General features: G+C 41.8%; 1 protein-coding gene across 4 annotated transcripts in view; it reads left to right on the forward strand.

Moving 5' to 3' along the window:
* NOS1 (nitric oxide synthase 1) overlaps nt 1-21,454 on the forward strand; it is a 560,003-nt gene that overhangs the window by 450,916 nt on the left and 87,633 nt on the right. For all 4 annotated transcript variants that reach the window (XM_077292306.1, XM_077292314.1, XM_077292320.1 and 1 more), the window contains one exon: nt 20,069-20,174. In XM_077292306.1, coding sequence (XP_077148421.1) covers nt 20,069-20,174 — 106 coding nt within the window. The remainder of the gene's footprint in view (nt 1-20,068; nt 20,175-21,454) is intronic.

Here is a 21,454-nt window from a genome sequence, read left to right on the forward strand (position 1 = left end):
GAAGGCAACTTGGGCAGAGGAACCAAATGGACCATCTTAGAGAAACGGTCACACACCACCCAGATGACAGACATCTTCTGAGAAACAGGCAGATCTGAAATAAAATCCATCGAGATGTGCGTCCAAGGCCTCTTAGGAATAGGCAAGGGCAACAATAATCCACTAGCCCGAGAGCAACAAGGCTTGGCCCGAGCACAAACGTCACAAGACTGCACAAAGCCTCGCACATCTCGTGACAGGGAAGGCCACCAGAAGGACCTTGCCACCAAATCCCTGGTACCAAAAATGCCAGGATGACCTGCCAACGTAGAAGAATGAACCTCAGAGATGACTCTACTGGTCCAATCATCAGGAACAAACAGTTTATCAGGTGGGCAACGATCCGGTCTATCCGCCTGAAACTCCTGCAAGGCCCGCCGCAGGTCTGGAGAAACGGCTGACAATACCACTCCATCCTTAAGGATACCTGTGGGCTCAGAGTTACCAGGCGAGTCAGGCTCAAAACTCCTAGAAAGGGCATCCGCCTTAACATTCTTAGAACCCGGTAGGTATGACACCACAAAATTAAACCGAGAGAAAAATAATGACCAGCGCGCCTGTCTAGGATTCAGGCGCCTGGCGGTCTCAAGATAAATCAAGTTTTTGTGGTCAGTCAATACCACCACCTGATGTCTGGCCCCCTCAAGCCAATGGCGCCACTCCTCAAAAGCCCACTTCATGGCCAAAAGCTCCCGATTCCCAACATCATAATTCCGCTCAGCGGGCGAAAATTTACGGGAAAAGAAGGCACAAGGCCTCATCACGGAGCAGTCAGAACTTTTCTGCGACAACACTGCCCCAGCTCCGATCTCAGAAGCGTCGACCTCAACCTGAAAAGGTAGAGCAACATCAGGCTGACGCAACACAGGGGCAGAGGAAAAACGGCGCTTAAGCTCCCGAAAGGCCTCCACAGCGTCAGGGGACCAATCAGTAACATCAGCACCCTTCTTAGTCAAATCGGTCAATGGCTTAGCAATATCCGAAAAACCAGCAATAAATCGACGATAAAAGTTAGCAAAGCCCAAAAATTTCTGAAGACTCTTAAGAGAAGAGGGCTGCGTCCAATCACAAATAGCCTGAACCTTGACAGGATCCATTTCAATGGAAGAGGGAGAAAAAATATATCCCAAAAAGGAAATCCTCTGTACCCCAAAAACACACTTAGAACCCTTCACACACAAAGAATTAGACCGCAAAACCTGGAAAACCCTCCTGACTTGCTGGACATGAGAGTCCCAGTCATCCGAAAAAATCAGAATATCATCCAGATACACAATCATAAATTTATCCAAATAATCGCGAAAAATATCATGCATAAAGGACTGGAAAACTGACGGAGCATTTGAAAGACCAAAAGGCATCACTAAATACTCAAAGTGGCCCTCGGGCGTATTAAATGCGGTTTTCCACTCATCCCCCTGCCTGATTCGCACCAAATTATACGCCCCACGAAGGTCAATCTTAGAGAACCACTTGGCCCCCTTTATGCGAGCAAACAAATCAGTCAGCAACGGCAATGGGTATTGATATCTTACAGTGATTTTATTCAAAAGCCGATAATCGATACATGGTCTCAAAGAGCCGTCTTTTTTTGACACAAAGAAAAAACCGGCTCCTAAGGGAGATGACGATGGACGAATATGTCCCTTTTCCAAGGACTCCTTTATATATTCTCGCATAGCAGCATGTTCAGGCACAGACAGATTAAATAAACGACCCTTTGGGTATTTACTACCCGGGATTAAATCTATGGCACAATCGCACTCTCGGTGCGGAGGTAATGAACCAAGCTTGGATTCTTCAAAGACGTCACGATAGTCAGACAGGAACTCAGGAATTTCAGAGGGAATAGATGATGAAATGGAAACCACAGGTACATCCCCATGAGCCCCCTTACATCCCCAGCTCAACACAGACATAGCTTTCCAGTCGAGGACTGGGTTGTGAGATTGCAGCCAAGGCAATCCTAGCACCAAATCATCATGTAGATTATGCAGCACCAGAAAGCGAATAATCTCCTGGTGATCCGGATTAATACGCATAGTTACTTGTGTCCAGTATTGTGGTTTATTATTAGCCAATGGGGTGGAGTCAATCCCCTTCAGAGGAATAAGAGTCTCCAAAGGCTCTAAATCATACCCACAGCGTTTGGCAAAGGACCAATCCATAAGACTCAAAGCGGCGCCAGAGTCGACATAGGCGTCCGTGGTAATAGATGACAAAGAGCAAATCAGGGTCACAGATAGAATAAACTTAGACGGTAAGGTGCAAATGGAAACAGATTTATCAAGCTTTTTAGTGCGCTTAGAGCATGCTGATATAACATGAGTAGAATCACCACAATAGAAACACAACCCATTTTTCCGTCTAAAATTCTGCCGCTCGCTTCGGGACAGAATTCTATCACACTGCATACTCTCTGGCGACTTCTCAGTGGACACCGCCAGATGGTGCACTGGTTTGCGCTCCCGCAAACGCCTATCGATCTGAATAGCCATTGTCATGGACTCATTCAGACCCGCAGGCACAGGGAACCCCACCATAACATCCTTAATGGCATCAGAGAGACCCTCTCTGAAAGTCGCCGCCAGGGCGCACTCATTCCACTGAGTAAGCACAGACCATTTACGGAATCTTTGACAGTAAATTTCAGCTTCATCTTGCCCCTGAGATAGGGACATCAAAGTTTTTTCTGCCTGAAGCTCCAAATGAGGTTCGTCATAAAGCAACCCCAAGGCCAGAAAAAACGCATCCACATTGAGCAACGCAGGATCCCCTGGTGTCAATGAAAAAGCCCAGTCTTGAGGGTCGCCCCGGAGCAAGGAAATCACAATCCTGACCTGCTGTGCAGGGTCTCCGGCAGAGCGAAATTTCAGGGACAAAAATAATTTGCAATTATTTCGAAAATTCTGAAACCCAGATCTATTCCCCGAGAAAAATTCCGGCAAAGGAATTCTCGGCTCAGATACAGGTGCATGACAAACAAAGTCTTGCAAATTTTGTACCTTCGTGGCGAGATTATTCAAACCTGCAGTTACACTCTGAAGATCCATTACAAACAGGCGGACACAGAGCCATTCAAAGATTAGAAGGAGGAAAAAAAAAAAAATTCTCAGCAGACTTCTTATTTCTCTCCTTTCTCAGCCAAGGATTTTAACCCTTTAGTGGGCCGGTCAAACTGTCATGTTCTCAATGGCAAGAGAACATAGCATCAGCATATATAGGAACTAGCTCTTGGAAGATGGGAACTGAGCTGACCATGAACTAAACCTAACACACAACTAGCAGTGGCCGGGTAGCATGCCTACGTTGATTCTAGATGCCCAGCACCAGCCGGAGGACTAAATAATGCTAGCAGAGGGAAATATTAGTCCTAGCTCACCTCTAGAGAAATACCCCGAAAGGAGACAGAGGCCCCCCACATGTATTGGCGGTGAATCAAGATGAAATAACAAACGTAGTATGAAAATAGGTTTAGCAAATTTGAGGTCCACTTACTACATAGCAGAAGACAGAAAGGGCACTTTCATGGTCAGCTGAAAACCCTATCAAAACACCATCCAGAAATTACTTTAAAACTCTGGCATTAACTCATAACACCAGAGTGGCAATTCCTGTTCACAAGAGCTTTCCAGACACAGTAACGAAACTACAGCTGTGAACTGGAACAAAAATGCAAAAACAAACATGGACAAGAGTCCAACTTATCTAGTAGTTGTCTAGGAGCAGGAACAAGCACAGAGAGGCTTCTGATAACATTGATGACCGGCAAGCAACTAACAGAGCAGCAAGGTTATATAGCGACTCCCAAATCTTGATGGGAACAGGTGAACAGAGAAGATGACAACACCAGTTCAATACCACCAGTGGCCACCGGGGGAGCCCAGAATCCAAATTCACAACAATGGTCCATCTGGTTCCCTTGCCTAAGTTGCCTTCTTCTTCCGAGTTGGTTCCTCTGTTTTTTCAAAATGTTGTTCGTTTGCATGGTATTCCGGAGAATATCGTTTCTGACAGAGGGACCCAATTCGTGTCTAGATTTTGGCGGGCATTCTGTGCTAGGATGGGCATAGATTTGTCTTTTTCGTCTGCTTTCCATCCTCAGACTAATGGCCAGACCGAGCGGACTAATCAGACCTTGGAGACATATTTGAGGTGTTTTGTGTCTGCGGATCAGGATGATTGGGTTGCTTTTTTGCCTTTGGCGGAGTTCGCCCTCAATAATCGGGCCAGCTCTGCCACCTTGGTGTCCCCGTTTTTCTGTAATTCGGGGTTTCATCCTCGATTTTCCTCCGGTCAAGTGGAATCTTCGGATTGTCCTGGAGTGGATGCTGTGGTGGAGAGGTTGCATCAGATTTGGGGGCAGGTGGTGGACAATTTGAAGTTGTCCCAGGAGAAGACTCAGCTTTTTGCCAACCGCCGTCGTCGTGTTGGTCCTCGGCTTTGTGTTGGGGACTTGGTGTGGTTGTCTTCTCGTTTTGTCCCTATGAGGGTTTCTTCTCCTAAGTTTAAGCCTCGGTTCATCGGCCCGTACAAGATATTGGAGATTCTTAACCCTGTGTCCTTCCGTTTGGACCTCCCTGCATCCTTTTCGATTCATAATGTTTTTCATCGGTCATTGTTGCGCAGGTATGAGGTACCGGCTGTGCCTTCCGTTGAGCCTCCTGCTCCGGTGTTGGTTGAGGGTGAGTTGGAGTACGTTGTGGAAAAGATCTTGGACTCTCGTGTTTCCAGACGGAAACTCCAGTATCTGGTCAAATGGAAGGGATACGGTCAGGAGGATAATTCTTGGGTCACTGCCTCTGATGTTCATGCCTCCGATCTTGTCCGTGCCTTTCATAGGGCTCATCCTGATCGCCCTGGTGGTTCTGGTGAGGGTTCGGTGCCCCCTCCTTGAGGGGGGGGTACTGTTGTGAAATTGGATTCTGGGCTCCCCCGGTGGCCACTTGTGGAATTGTACTTGTGTGCATCATCCCCTCTGTTCACCTGCTCCTATCAGGATGTGGGAGTCGCTATATAACCTTGCTCCTCTGTCAGTTTCATGCCGGTCAACAATGTAATCAGAAGCCTTTCTGTGCATGTTCCTGCTACTAGACAACTCCCAGCTAAGTTGGACTTTTGTCCTTGTGTGTTTTTGCATTTTGTTCCTGTTCACAGCTGCTGTTTCGTTACTGTGTCTGGAAAGCTCTTGTGAGCGGAAATTGCCACTCTGGTGTTATGAGTTAATGCTAGAGTCTTAAAGTAATTTCTGGATGGTGTTTTGATAGGGTTTTCTGCTGACCATGAAAGTGCCCTTTCTGTCTTCTTGCTATCTAGTAAGCGGACCTCGATTTTTGCTAAACCTATTTTCATACTACGTTTGTCATTTCATCTAAAATCACCGCCAATATATGTGGGGGCCTCTGTCTGCCTTTTGGGAAAATTTCTCTAGAGGTGAGCCAGGACTGTCTTTTCCTCTGCTAGGATTAGGTAGTTCTCCGGCTGGCGCTGGGCATCTAGGGATAAAAAAACATAGGCATGCTACCCGGCCACTTCTAGTTGTGCGGCAGGTTTAGTTCATGGTCAGTATAGTTTCCATCTTCCAAGAGCTAGTTCTCATATATGCTGGGCTATGTTCTCTCGCCATTGAGAATCATGACAGGTAACCCTAACCACACCCCTAACTCTGACACACCCCTAACTCTGACACACCCCTAACCCTAATCCCAACCCTAATCCCAACCATAAATGTAATCCAAACCCTAACTTTAGCCCCAACCCTAACTTTAGCCCCAACCCTAACCCTAACTTTAGCTCCAACCCTTACTGTAGCTTTAACTCTAGCCCCAAGCCTAACCCTAGCCCTAACACTAACCCTAGCCCCAACCCTAACCCTAGCCCCAGTCCTAACCCAAGCCCCAACCCTAACCCTAACTTTAGCCCCAACCCTAACCCTAACCCTAATGGAAAAATGGAAATAAATACATTTTTTTTATTTTCTTATTTTTCCCTAACTAAGGGGGGGATGAAGGGGGGGTTTGATTTACTATTTATAGCAGGTATTTTAGCGGATTTTTATGATTGGCAGCTGTCACACACTAAAAGACGCTTTTTATTGCAAAAAATAGTTTTTGCGTCTCCACATTTTGAGAGCTATAATTTTTCCATATTTTGGTCCACAGAGTTTTGTGAGGTCTTGTTTTTTGTGGGATGAGTTTACGTTTTTATTGGAACCATTTTTGGGTACATGACTTGTTTTATCGCTTTTTATTCCGATTTTTGTGAGGCAGAATGACCAAAAACCAGCTATTCATGAATTTCTTTGGGGGGGGGGGGCATTTATACCGTTCCGCGTTTGGTAAAATTGATAAAGCAATTTTATTCTTCGGGTCAGTACGATTACAGCGATACCTCATTTATATCATTTTTTATGATTTGGCGCTTTTATACGATAAAAACTATTTTATAAAAAATAATTATTTTTGTATCGCTTTATTCTGAGGACTATAACTTTTTTATTTTTTCGCTGATGACGCTTTATGGCAGCCGGGGGTTAATGTGCCAGGGGTTAATGTGCCAGGAGCGGTCCGTGAGCACTCCTGGCACATAGTGCCAGATGTCATCTGCGATAGCTGACACTCGGCCACGCTCCCCCCGTGAGTGTGGCTGATCGCACTGAACGTACTATTCCGTCCTTAGGTAGTAGGGCCCATCCCACATGGACGGAATAGTATGTCCAGTGGTAGGAAGGGGTTAAAGGAAATCTGCTGGCTCATTCTAACCCCCAAACTGACTAATTGAGTATGTAGATTATAAGAATACAAGTAACTCCAACACTGCTTTGTTGTAAGGAAATCCACCTTAAACGAGGTTCACACATCCATGAAATACAGACTGTTCTTGCATCAGAAGATCACTGGGCATATATGAAGCAGTTAGCTCAGGTCAGGAGACATAGTAGTCAGGTCTGTCTTTCGATCCCATAATGGTCCCTGTTTCAAGGATGTGTGAAGTCAGCCTTAGTGATATAGAAATGAGGCTGGAAATGCTTTAAGTGGGACTGAGCACTTCTATTGCTTTGGCTCCCAGCTTCAATCTGAGTCTATCTCCACCCTCCAATAGGTGATTGACATGCAGCAGCAGTGCAAACTGTCAATCACTTAGATGAAGGCAGAGTTAGGCCACGTTCACACATTTAGTATTTGATATTTTACTCCTGATTTTGGCTTACAAATGCTGATGGAAAATACTGACAAAATATTGAAAGATTGAAAGTGGCCTTAGGCTGAGAATGGAACAGGGAAGAGGCAGGTGAAGTTCTCCATCCTGCCAGAGCACTTCCAGCCTCATTATTTGGATATTACTAATGAATTAGATTTCTCTGCAACTGGGCAGGGCAGAGATTTTGGCTGGGGTTATTTACTGTATTGTTATGCAAGTACTTACAGACATGCTATTTAATAATTTGTTCACAGATCTTTCCTGGTATAGAAGTTAGGCTCACTGACCTGTAATTGCCAGGCTCCATCTTCTTTCCATATTTGAAGTAGGGGACAATATTTGCCCTTCTCCAATCTTCTGGGACTTCTTCCAGAGAGGCAGGTGCTGGATTCTTCAGAGTGCTAGATTACATAATAATAAATGAATCCATAATATGACTCATTGCTCACCTACAGCTCACTGAGCATGTGTGGTTCCTGTGTAAGCAGGTTACTTGGATGCAGGCCTTTTATAATTAGTAACTGCGATCTCACCTGACCTGGTGTTGTCTTTAATCTCCTCGTCTGGGAACTTTGGTTCCCACTATTAGGTTATTAGTTACTACTGTAATTCTTTCTTTACTTTCATCTTTGACTAGCAGATGGCAGTGTCCACTTGCAGTTTCTCAGTTAGGTATCAACTATACTCTCTTTTCCACCTTCTTACATACACACCTGTAACATTATTTGCTGCAAAAAAGTCTAAGGACAGTAGTGCGTACTAGGAGTGTTAGAAAGGAGAAACAATGGGGGGAGCCATTTATCCATGTTAATAGTGTACAATATATGAGTCTCAGGATGGTGCTTTGTAGGTGGAATGGGTGGGCACTGAGTGTGGAAAACCATTCCCGGTGACTACCTCTTGAAGCTCATCAAGAGAATGCCAAGAGTGTGCAAAGCAGTCATCAAATTAAAAGGTGGCTACTTTGAAGAACCTAGAATATAAGACATAATTTCAGTTGTTTCACACTTTTTTGTTAAGTATATAATTCCACATGTGTTAATTCATAGTTTTGATGCCTTCAGTGTGAATGTACAATTTTCATAGTCATGAAAATACAGAAAAATCTTTAAATGAGAAGATGCGTTCAAACTTTTGGTCTGTACTGTATATATTTATTTATATTTTTAAAAACTTTTTTTTCTACTTTTGGGATGCTTCAGTAGTCTCCATGGGAGACTAGAAGCAGCCATAACTTGATCGGCTCAGCTACATACAGGCAATGATCAGTTCACCTGTATGTAGCTGAATTACTCAAGCCTCAATTACTCAATTATGCAATCCGGAAGTGACAACCATAGAGGTCTTCAGGAGAAACCTGGTTATCATGCCAACCCATCGGTGACCCGTGATCACGTGACGGGGATCACCGATGGGCAGATTTCCAGCACGATTGCCAGAAGCGCATGTTAAATGCTGCTGTCCGCGTTTGACAGTGGCATTTAATGAGTTAATTACCACTGGTGGATCGCGATTCCATCCATGGCTGTTCCACGCACATGTCAGCTGTTCAAAACAGCTGACAAGTGCTGGGAAAGATGTGGGCTCACCGCCGGACCCCACATTAATGGGAGGGAGTCCGACATCGGCGTAAATATACACCTGATGTCGGAAAGGGGTTAAAACCCAGAAAGCCTGTAACAAAAAAAGTCATTATTATTTATTAACTTTATTAAAAGTCATGCTACATCACAGTGGCTCCTCCAACGGAGGATAGCGAATTGCTTAATTGGAACTAATAGTTAACAAAGAAAGGTCTTCACACATTACTGTCACAAAAGGCAAAGATACAAGGGGTGAATATGTCCACATGATTCTCACTGGTGATGAAGATGAACTTTACACTGAAGAGAATTATATTTCTTAGTGCCTTCCAGATGCTGTCATATAATCCAACTATTAATTACTCTCAAATTCCACAACAGCAAATATCAGCTTCTCTCCAAGAAGAAATGCGAGAATAGATTACATCCATACAGTAGAATTTGTGTATACGGGAATACATGAAACAAATAATAGCTTCCTGAGTACATATCACTTAAGTATACTTCATTGGACTCTTAAAAGGGTTGCTGGTCCAAACTGCTAAGTTAGAAGTCATTCTGTGTAACTGCAGAATTATGAATCCCCCCAGAACACGCACTGTGCATTTCAGAGATTCGATGGTTTCTGACCACTTTTTTTGCAATTCCACTGCACTTGGAATTTTTTCCCCGTTTTCTAGTACACGACATGGTAAAACCAATGGTGTCATTCAAAAGTACAACTCGTCCTGCAAAAATCAAGCCATCAAATGGCCATATTAACAGAAAAATAAAAAAGTTATGGCTCTTGGGAGAAGGGGACCAAAAATTGAAAATGCAAAACCAAAAATACCTCTGGTCGTTAAGGGGTTAAGTATGTTCCGACACTGGGGCTAACTGCTTAAGCAGCCAGATAAAGACCTGTCACATGTCCCAAAAAAAATCTTTTTTTCTTTGCCAAAGTCACTGTGCTGCCCTGAATCTGTGACTATTTTCTATTTTTCATTTTGTCCCTGCATTATAGAGATATGAACTTGTCTCCTTTTAGCACCTAATATATTTATTCCTGGCTTGGAAGGTTTCTTTGAAGACATGAAGTCTTTCTACCTCTATGAACTTGCCAAGTCACCACTTGGCAGCATCTAAAGCTAGATCTCGTGAAATCTCCATGGTCTTGCAAAACTGTGCAGTAAGAAGACTTTCCTGTTCACAGGTAGACAAGTCACATCAAGACCTAGGAAATCTCGTGAGATCACACTGTTGAACTAGTTTCAGATACTGTCGAGCAAGGATTGGGCAGCATCATAGAGGGTGGATGACTAGCCGCTCCCAGAGAAAACGCTACTATCGGGCTCTCTTGGACCACAAGCCAGAAACTAGACTGGTGCAAAGGGAAAAAAAGGGCGTATTATCTCCGCAACTGAGGTGTAATATGGAAAATGGAAAACAGTAGCAGATTCCAGGGAGCACGGAAATTTTGTCGAGTTAGCAAACTAATTGTTTTTGGCATGTGGCAGGTCCTTTTTAAGTATTATGACAAGATCTTACATATTTACCTGCATTTTATATAGGATTACTAGTAATGAACACTATATTATATTACAGTCAGAACTGTTGCATTTTATTGATTATTTTTGCAATCTTCAGAGATAGGCCGGGGTCACACTTGCAAGTTTGATGCAAGAAACTCGTGCGAGTCTCTCGCATCTATGCCGGCACTGCAGCTGGCACTCGGGATTGGAGTGTGCAACTGCACAGAAATACATGTAGCCGCACGCTCCGGTCCGAGTGCTGGCGGCAGTGACAGGGACTTGATGCGAGACACTCGTGCAAGTTTCTCGCATTGAACTCGCAAGTGTGACCCCGGCCTTACAGAAAACATTTGTCCAATATTCTTTATATATATTTCTGCAAAGCACTTTAGTTTGAAACAGCATTCTTTTTTGATTATTTGGTAAGAAATATGCATTAATTTCGAGGTCAGACTTTCATTGGGTAACGTCTATGTGGACTAATTTGCACATTTTTTTTTAATTTGCATTTTTTTAAATCTGTTTTTCACCTTCTTATATATTTGTGCCTTATTCTTCTTGTATTTCTTGCCTTTATTAAAGTCTATGCTTGCTTGAGTTTTTTAATATATTTTTCATCATGAGCATGGCTTGGGGTTTCCAGATGTTTTCAGCTGATTCATCCATTAAAGGGAACCTGTCACCTGAATTTGGCGGGACCAGTTTTGGGTCATATGGGCGGGGTTTTCGGGTGTTTGATTCACCCTTTCCTTACCCGCTGGCTGCATGCTGGCTGCAATATTGGATTGAAGTTCATTCTCTGTCCTCCGGAGTACACGCCAGTGCAAGGCAATATAAGGTGTGTACTCCGGAGGACAGAGAATGAACTTCAATCCAATATTGAGGCCAGCATGCAGCCAGCGGGTAAGGAAAGGGTGAATCAAACACCCGAAAACCCCGCCCATATGACTCAAAACTGGTCCCGCCAAAGTCAGGTGACAGGTTCCCTTTAAGGCTGTGTTCACACACTGCGGATTTTGCTGCAGGTCCGCAGCGGTTTCCCATGCATTTACAGTACAATGTAAACCCATGGGAAACGCAATCCGCAGTGCAAATGCTGCGGAAAAAACGCACGGAAACGCAGAGGTTTACATTCCGTAAGAATGTCAATTCTTTGTGCGGAATCCGCAGCGGTTTTACACCTGCTCCATAATAGAAAACCGCAGGTGTAAAACCACTGTGGAATGCGCACAAAAAACGCGGTAAATCCGCATTAAATCCGGAGGAAAACGTGCACTTTTTGCCCTGCGGATTTATCAAATCCGCTGTGGAAAAATCCGCAGAGGATCATTCTACTTGTGTACATATCCTAAAACTTTTTATAAAGTTGCAAATGTTTCATGCAAATGTATTCAAAATCTGAATTTTCTTGTGCACATTTTGCAACATTTTTTGTGCAATGACAACTGACATTTTGTGCTAAAATCCGGCAAAAATAATAGACAAAAAAATAAGAGCTTCTTGATTTTGTGCAAAATTTACAAGTAGGTGCCCTAATGTGAACAATCTGTTGGAAAAGAAAACCATCAATGAATGCAGCAAGAGAGAAAAAGGAAAGTAACTTAAAACAAAGCAAAGGTTGAATAGAGCTCTAAGTTTTTCAGCAATAAGTTTTGTTTGTATTGTGAAAAAGTCTATGGAAACTTACTACATCTCATCTAAGAAACTTAAAAAAAGGAAAAGTCTTTTTACGCAAGGTATCAGGGTTAGGCCTCATGCACACTCGTGTATTTGGGATTCATACCACAAAGAGCTCACATATGATTAGCTGTGTAGTCATCCCACTGTGGATTATGCAGGAACAAAACACGTACCTAAGACTAAAATAAAGCAATATAATATATTTACCAAAGTAATAAACCTAATCAAGTAGTTCATAGGTAAACTTAAAAATGGATCTCAAATGGGGAAACAGCCTATTCATGAACCTGCTGATGTCTATCTGGATTCTAATTGCATAATGGGCCCAGTACTATTTACTACATCATGATTTATCGCTATTTGTTACCAGTAACATTGCATATTTATTTTTTGTATTTTTTGTGTAAATTACAAATTTCTGATAAATAGTAGAAATCCGTAAAAAAGTGATCAGCAGTTTTCCAAAAAACTACACCAGAATATTACTCTTCATTCATGACCAAGATCATTGTGGTCTCATCAATCAAAGCTCCAACATTAAGTGATAAACAAACAGTAAAATGTTTGATCAAATACAGTTTTTTTTTATTTGGTAACCAGCATTTGAGCAATTAAATGTATAGACTGTATTCATAAGAGCACTGGTAGAACAACGTTTAGGTTTATTTGCTATTTTTCACTAAGAGTGTTTGCATTGTGATCCAGAAGCCAGAATTATATTTATGCCATGTCTGCTATCAGCGCATTATTAATTGCTTCTTTAGGGGAAAAAAAGCATTTTATCAATCCATTGAGGCAAAGACTTGGAACCTTTTGAGTTTGACTCTTTAAGTTTCAGCTGACTGTTAGTATTTAAAATCTTAATGGAGACAGAAAGCTGCCTAAAACCTGACTGATAGAGATGCATGAATGTGCTCAAATAAGTCAGGATCAGCCGTCAATAGAAATGGATTTCTCTTTTTGATGTTTGCTCTGTTGTAAGATTGGAAGCAAGAAAAAATCATGAAAGGGTTGTGTTCTATCACTGCTGTCGTGGACTCAGTATATAGAAGTTAATAGAGTCACAGATGCATTGTGCTGATATATTTTGAAGAACGTAACTCACAAGGTATTTAAAGGGAATTTCCCACGAATAAAATACATTTTAATCAATAGATCTTGCAATAATGGTAAGTTTCACAATTGGATGTGTTAACAAAAAATGTTCCTGTGCTGAGATAATCTGAGATAATAAATGTGCTCCTGCTGTGTACATGCTGTGTCTGACCATACAGACTCATGGTCTGATCATACCACAGCTTCTGGGCAGGGGAGGAACCAAAAGAGAGGGTACAGATAAGACAGCAGGGGCTCGCAGCTGATTCTTTATGTGAAATATGTAAAATATTTCCCTGTTGTTAAGCAATGCTTTACCTTAAACAATCGTCTGTGATCCCCAACTGTAATGTTTGAATATTTCCTTTTGCTTCCTCCCCTGCCCAGGAGCTGTGGTATGATCAGACCATGTTCCTGCACTGTCAGACACAGCCATTACACACTACACAGCAGGGGCACATTTATAAGATTATCTCAGCACAGGAATATTATTTTAAAACAGATCCAATTGTGGAAGTTATTATTATTAGTGATGAGCGAGTGTACTCGTTGCTCGGGTTTTCCCGAGCATGCTCTGGTGACCTCCGAGTATCTGTTAGTGCTCGGAGATTAAGCTTTCATCGCTGCAGCTGAATGATTTACAGCTATTAGCCTGCTTGATTACATGTGAGGATTCCCTAGCAACTAGTCAACCCCCACATGTACTCAGCCTGGCTAGTAGCTGTAAATCATTCAGCTGAGGCGGTGAAAACTAAATCTCCGAACACTAACAAATACTCGGAGGTCACCCGAGCGTGCTTGGGAAAACCTGAGCAACGTGTACACTCGCTCCTCACTAATTATTATTCAAAGTTCTATTGATTAAAATGTTGATTAAAATTACTTTCTGTTCGTGGGAAAACTCATTTAAGGATTTTTGGAGAAGTTGATATGGTTCTCTATATAAGGTGACATTTTTCGGTGTGGAATTAATTTTCAGTTTGAAAGCGTTGTGATAAATAAACAGGAGAAAAGAACATGAGAAATGTATACATAAAATTAATATTTGTAACACACACAGTATAGAAAATATTTGCATTACATTTTGTGTTACTAGAACAGCGACAGTGCTATATGCACACCTTGAAACTGAAATTGCAGCACCATAAAGGTAAAGTCAAGGAATTATGAAAATAACAGTGTCGATAGACATGGTGATGATACGCCAATGATGAAAAAATAGAAATAACAATGTCAAAGTATCGTGAATTATTCAGTATTGAATAAAACCACCAATTTCACATATTAATCTGCTATCAACAAGGTCATTAATGGTTGTCTAAGAAATGTTCTGCCATGCTGAATGCACTTGGGCATGCAAATCATCAAGATCCTCTACTGGCAGCTCCCTTTGCAATTAATGACAAAGGATGTCCCAAATGTACTCAATGTATGTCCCAGAGACACTGGACATTATGGTAGCACATTTAGGCCATACAGGCTTCTCGCAGTAGCATGAGCAACATGTAGCCTGGAGTTGTCATGCTGAAGGGCACATTAATTTCACACTTTGGAGAAATATCCATATCACTGGTTCCCTGATGATCCATTCTGAACTGCAGGTGCAATTAGACACCACATACAATGCTCAAGGCATCAAATAATCTTTAAGCAAACCAACAGGAGATGTTTCCATAACATTGGACTGTGAGTCAGACATGCAGCTACATGTTTTCCAATAATCTCTTTCTGATGCTCTCAAAGGCTATCATAGTGCAGAACAAGATGGGAATGGAGGCTGCAAAGGAGGTCTATCCTCTTTAGTGATGAGTTCCGCTTTTGTCTTAGATGCAATAATATCTGAAGATTGGTCTGTAGACCATGTGGGCAATGCCATGATGAGGCATTCACACAGGAACGTTACACCCGTCCTACAAGTATTTCTGGCATTATTTTCTCAGGTGGCATAATGTAAAATATCTGGACCGCTCTAACCTTCATTGTAGACACACTTACATCTCAGTGTTACATTGATTGGGCTGTGGAAGTAGTGGTACGGCCATTCATCCAAATGCATTTATCAAGGCAGAACATTCCTCAGAGCTATTAAAGTAAACCTGTCAGCAGGTTTTTGTACCTCAAACTAATATCATCTATGTTATTCTGAATAAATCCCTCTTTCTGGCCTCACATCACTGACGGACAGGTTACTCTTCTCTCAGAGACCTGTTACTTTTCCCGCATTCTTGCGCAAGCATATGTGCAGATCTATAGTCTGGTACTCACAGCTCCCTCAGGACCTTACTATGCATGCACCACCTCTGGGAGTGTCAGGTGGCCAGTAGAGGGAAAGAAAATGGAGAGCCCAGAGGCAAGGCGTCTAGGAGTGTGCATTTCTTCGTGCGGCACTCATACTTAATACTAAAAAAATCTAGATATTTTTAAAAATCTGTTTCTATTTTTTCATTTAAGTATCATTAACATATCTATTCATCCTGTGATTTCCCAAATTTTTAAGATTTCAGCTACTGCACATTGTGCTGTATCATAAACCAGTGTGGACATTATATACATGTAGATCACAATAGCAGAAGTTTACTGCTTTTATTACAATTTATAGAAAGAAGTGCCTACTGTGCCATGACATTTCACATATTAATAGCAACTTGTAGTAAAGCATATAGTCTGAAAATAAAGCCCAAATGAAATCTTTAGTAATATTCTATGGCAAGCAGCAGTTGTATTAAAATCTCCAAAAAACACAACCATTAACCATTAAATAGCAGGTGTATTGTACGTAAAACACGTGATCAGATGGAGAGTGGTACTGTTTCCTATTGCACTTCTATGGATCTATAAGCTCATGTTAAAGAGAAAATAACCCTTTGTATCCCACAGGACCCTAAACTGCTTCATCCCTTCTGCCAAGTCATGTAATGTAGATAATAATGCTTTCTCACTAAGAAATTACTTCAGACAACCCATCTTCTATCATCAGACACAGTGCTTTATAAACGCTGTTGCCAATAAGTGGCCTCAAAACTACATGTGCAGTTATATACACACATTTATCCTATAATACCTGAAGAGCCCGGCCTTGCCCGGGCATAGTAACTAACTGTGGTTAGTTATAACAAATTATAATGATTATATTGCACATAAAACATTTCACATCATATATTCAACACCAGAGATTTGCAACACAAATTAACTAAATGATTACCCAAGTATTGATAGTATTTTATTTTCAACTCATTCAACATCCTTTTGATAAACAACATGTTTGGTTTTTCCTTCCGGTGCAAAGATGAACACATTTTTGGCAGTTCCAACTCTTGAACAGGCCACATAAAGTTGACCATGAGAATGAAGCAAAAGTATTTTTTGAACACAATATTAACCCCTTAATGATTGCCGATACGACTTTTAATGGTGGCAGTTAAGGGGCCTTATTCCTCCTGCACCTCATGCTTCTTCTTTTTACACAGCTTCCTCCTGCACCTCACGCTCCTTCTTTATACGCAGCATTTTTCTGCAGCACAGCTTTTCTCATTTATGGTCGCCTCCTCCGGCAGCACCTCACACTACTCTTCCATATACAATTGGAAACACTTGCTGCCTAGAGAAATTGCACTAATTGCAATAAAGCGTATCATATACACAGCCTACTGCTTCTGCAGCACCACACTTTTCTCCTTTAGACTTTGTTCACACCTTATTTGGTCAGTATTTTTACCTCAGTATTTGCAAGCTAAAACTTGGAGTAAACAATCAGAGGAAAAGTATATTAGAAACACGTCACCACTTCTATATTTTTCTCCCACTTGTGGTTTTGGCTTATAAATACTGAGGTAAAATACTGACCAAATACTGAATGTGTGAATGTTGCCTTATACACAGCCTCCACCTGCAGCTCTTTACTCTTCTCTATACACAGCCTCATACTGCGGCAGCACCTCACTTCTCTAATTTTCCCATCACGCCTCTCATTTTCTCCCTCATATCTCTCATTTTCCCCCTCACATCTCTCATTTTCCCATCACACCTCTTATTTTCCCCCTCACACCTCTTATTTTCCCTTCACACCTCTCATTTCCCCCTCACTCCTTTCATTTTCCCCCTCACACCTCTCATTTTGACCTCACACCTGTAATTTTATGATCACTCCACTATTTTCCCTCTCTCCTCTCATTTTCCACTCAAACCTCTTCATTTTCATCTCACACCTCTCATTTTCCCCTCACTCCACTATTTTCCTCTCACTCCACCATTTCCCCCACTCCTCTCATTTTCCCCTCACTCCTCTCATTTTCCCCTCACTCCCCTCATTTTCCCCTTACTCTAATATATAATCAATGAGGCTCCTCCCTTTCCCTTGATGTCATGCCTCACAGGATCAACTCCATTCTAGACACGATGGACCTAGATGCGGCCTGTGCCTGCCGTGCACTGATACTCTGAAGGCGGACCTGATTGTAGCTCACAGTGGCTGGGACATCGCAGCCAGTGAGTTTTGCATGGTGGCTTTTGAGGTGATTGTGTCTCCGCCCGTGTGCGCTAACAAAGTGGGCCGTGTGGACGGGCCTTTGCGAGTGGAGAGTGGAGTGAGTGTGGTTATGTGGAGTGGGCGTGGCTATGTGAAGTGGGCGTGGCTTGATTCATACACATGCACACATATACATACAATCAGCTTCATATATATATAGATTGTTTAACCAACAGACTTTTCTGAAATTTGCTCACATTTGCAATGGACTGTAGCTGTGGTTGGACCCATTTGATTCAATTTTTAGCCATTCAAAACACATATCCTGCTTATCAAAATGTGTGTATTAACAACGACCTACTATCCTTTAATTTTCGTTGGCTTTATCCCCAGACACAGTAGCACATCTAGAATCTTCAACATGGTTCTGGATGTAATACATGCAGTTTTGCTGAACCAAACTTACAGCACAGCTATACTATCAACCTTCTAAATGAACCCTAACTTCTTTGACTGTGAATATGGTGGATGCTTAACTACCTGGAGAAGAGTAATATCTGCTGTGAATCATGCTGTCATGCCTCATTATTCAATCCGGAAGTCTTGTGGTTGTCTGCCGGAGTCTAGATCCGCTGGGCCACTAGAGATCCTGTCACTGTCCGGGTGCTGATTACCATTGCTCTTTCTTCCACTCTTTTCTTACCGCAGGTGTTTTCCATCTGTTATCTAGCCTATCTTATCATTCTGCATGGCCTTCTATTTAAACCTCACTGCTTCCTTTGTTCCCTGTTGGTGATAGCTTACAAATACCTACTTTGGAGGTGAAGGAGTAGTCCCTATTTGTGGCAGTTATTTGGTGTTAACTCTAGAAGTTATCAACGTGGTTTTGGTTGTGTGTGTATTTCCTTATCTCTTCTCATTTGGTTGGTCGCTCCTATTGTCCCCTTGGTCTTCTCTTTGTTGTTTCATGATCGCTTTTGTGAGATTGCAGTTTTCCTACATGCCCCTGTCTGTCTGGTTTGTGCTATCCGTTTCATGTCTGTCCCATACCTCCTTGGGTGGGGGAGGGAATAGTTAAGTGTGCATTCAGGAGCATAGAAAGGTTGGAGACCCAGGCCTCTCTACCTTCAAGAGTACCCCTGATACAGGAATAGGTAGGGTCTGAGCTTTAGGGACAGTTTGAGGCTCACTCTCTCTTACTTCAGACCGTCACATCGTGACACATGCCAGTTGCATATAAATGTTAAGGGCTGTCCAGTTTGGAGCATGCAACATTATTAAACAAGAAAAAATAGTATTTATCTTAAAACCAGGTCATAAAATTAGTCTTGGATTTCTTGTATGAAAGTTATACATTCAATTATTGCAAAGCAGGAATCTAATTTCCAAGCAGAGTCTGAGGACAAAAATATCGTAGCATGCCCGAATTTGATCCGATATTCAGATTGTACTTGGCCATGCAAGTCAATGGGTCCGAGGAAAACACGGAGTCCGACTTCCACTGACTGACAGAATTGATGTGACCAAGTGATTTTACTCTCCATCTTCTCATCAGAGAGAATCGGATCACACTGTGCTGACACTCTAATCAGAGTTTGACCAGAGTGTCATTTGCATGATCGTCTTGATTCTCTCAGATCAGACGATAAATGCTCATCTGCACCTAGCCTTAGGATAGGTAAGTAATATAAGATTGATGGGAGTCTTAAGCTGCATTTACACTGAAAGATGAAATAACATGGCAGCACGGTGGCTTAGTGGTTAGCATTGCAGCGCTGGAGTCCTGGGTTCAAATCCCACCAAGGACAACATCTGCAAAGAGTTTGTGTGTTCTCTCCGTGTTTGTGTGGGTTTCCTCCGGGCACTCCGGTTTCCTCCCACATTCCAAAGACATACTGATAGGGAATTTAGATTGTGAGCCTCATTGGGGTCAGCGATGATATTGTCTGTAAAGCGCTGCTTTAGCACTTTATAAAAATAAAGATCATTATTATTATTATTATTATTATTAACACTTCTGTTTAAACAAGACTTGCACAATGGTAGCCTATGGGCAGTGAACAATCTACCACAGACCACTCAAGTGCCCACCATTTACAGCGTTCTACTTGTGTATTCAGGTTGTTAAATGACTGCCTATCAATAAATGTTTACCAATCAATGGTTGCTTAGTGCCTCCGGTCGGTCCATGTAAGTGAACCCTTATACCTGGCACCCCCAAGAATCAGGTGTTATCAGCTTCAGAGGCAGCTGGATGTAAGCTGATTAAAACTAGAGCCCCACAGCTCTTTAAACTGTAAAGTGGTGGGTGAGATTGGGTAGGGTGGTGGGTGAACATACAGATAGGTCATCAATATCCTGGACAACCCCCGAAGATCCAACGTGTTCTAAAATATATGCATTATAAATAGAACTCAGAGCAAGCATTAAATAAATGGCCTCCTTGACTATAACTGCTAATTCAGAAGACTAACTTGTGTTTGCTTTATTTTCAGCAAAACCCAAAAGGGAGAAGGAAATGATACCGCCTTAAATGACGTATGGAGGAACAACAGTAATATGCCTGTCATCTTAAACAACCCTTACCTAGAGTGTGAGCAGGTATGACAGGTTTTAGACTGTTACGTTTTACTATAATCTGTATTTTATCAGAGTCTGGCAGAACCATTACTTGTCAACGTTGTTCTGGATATTGTCTCCAAATCTCAGCTGCGCTCTCTCATTCATTGAGTAACATCATCCTAAGGACAAATTGATGTTCACTATTGATGGAGAGTCAAGGTGATCACTTATTTCCTAGCATCTCGTCGTACTACTGACAAATGAAACATTGCATTGTACATCTAGGATGCATCAGATAATCCTTTATACGTTATTTCTGACGCGATAAATCAAATTGTCTTCTGTGGCCAGGCCATATTTAATAACACCTATTTTCTTCAATCAATGGATATTTCGAAAGCTATTTTAAACATATTCTATGTGTGCATTGTTATATTTTTTTTCACTGAAGTTTAACTGAAATATTAACAGCAAAAGCCCTGTGAAACTTAAAATAACAATCTGAAGTTCAGAAAAATCAAATGAGAATGAAGTGGAGTGTAAAACACACAGAACGAAATGCAAATGATTAAATATTTTATTTATGCCAAAATTAGAAAAACTGCTTTCAATCCCATGGAGAGCACTTTGCCTTTGGCATATTGGTAGCTTATTGCATTCAATATAAAAAAAACGCAGCTATGCCTTCTCGCTAGGTCTGCTACCTGTTTTCAAATTAAATCTGAAAACTTGCGGTGCTGCAGGGTGAGAGTAGAAGAATGAAATTGGAAGAGATGCCTACATTGTGAAGGTGATTCGAACAAATTCTGACAATAGTGTGCTCTCTGTTTACTACATAGTTCATTAATAGAGTTGTCAATACTAAAATCTATTCTTGGTCATTGTTATTAAGCCTTATCTAACAATCGAGGATCTGTATCATCTAGAAGAGCCAACAGACAATGGCTCATTGTTTGGACACTCAATATTTGCAAAGCATCCAAATATATTTAACATGTAAAAATACCATAAACTAACATTGAATCTCCTCAATCCACAGTTCCTTTTCTCCCAGGGAGGCAGCATAGATGGAAGGCAGATGCCCATGAATGACATCATGAATGGTGTCAGTCACTCCATGGGGAGGCTGAATTGATGCCTTTATGAGGCAGCAGCATAGTCAGTGGAGGTGGCACCAGACGTCCACGATGAAAACCAGGCAACATTCCCATTTTTCACAGGACTGTCCCATAAACTGTTTTCAAAAGAGGATAATGCTAATGTGAGCAGACTTTTGCCAAAATGAAAGTTTTTTTATACTGTTTTGGAAATATTTCTCA

Source organism: Ranitomeya variabilis, chromosome 1, assembly GCF_051348905.1.
Source record: "Ranitomeya variabilis isolate aRanVar5 chromosome 1, aRanVar5.hap1, whole genome shotgun sequence".
Taxonomy (NCBI): domain Eukaryota; kingdom Metazoa; phylum Chordata; class Amphibia; order Anura; family Dendrobatidae; genus Ranitomeya; species Ranitomeya variabilis.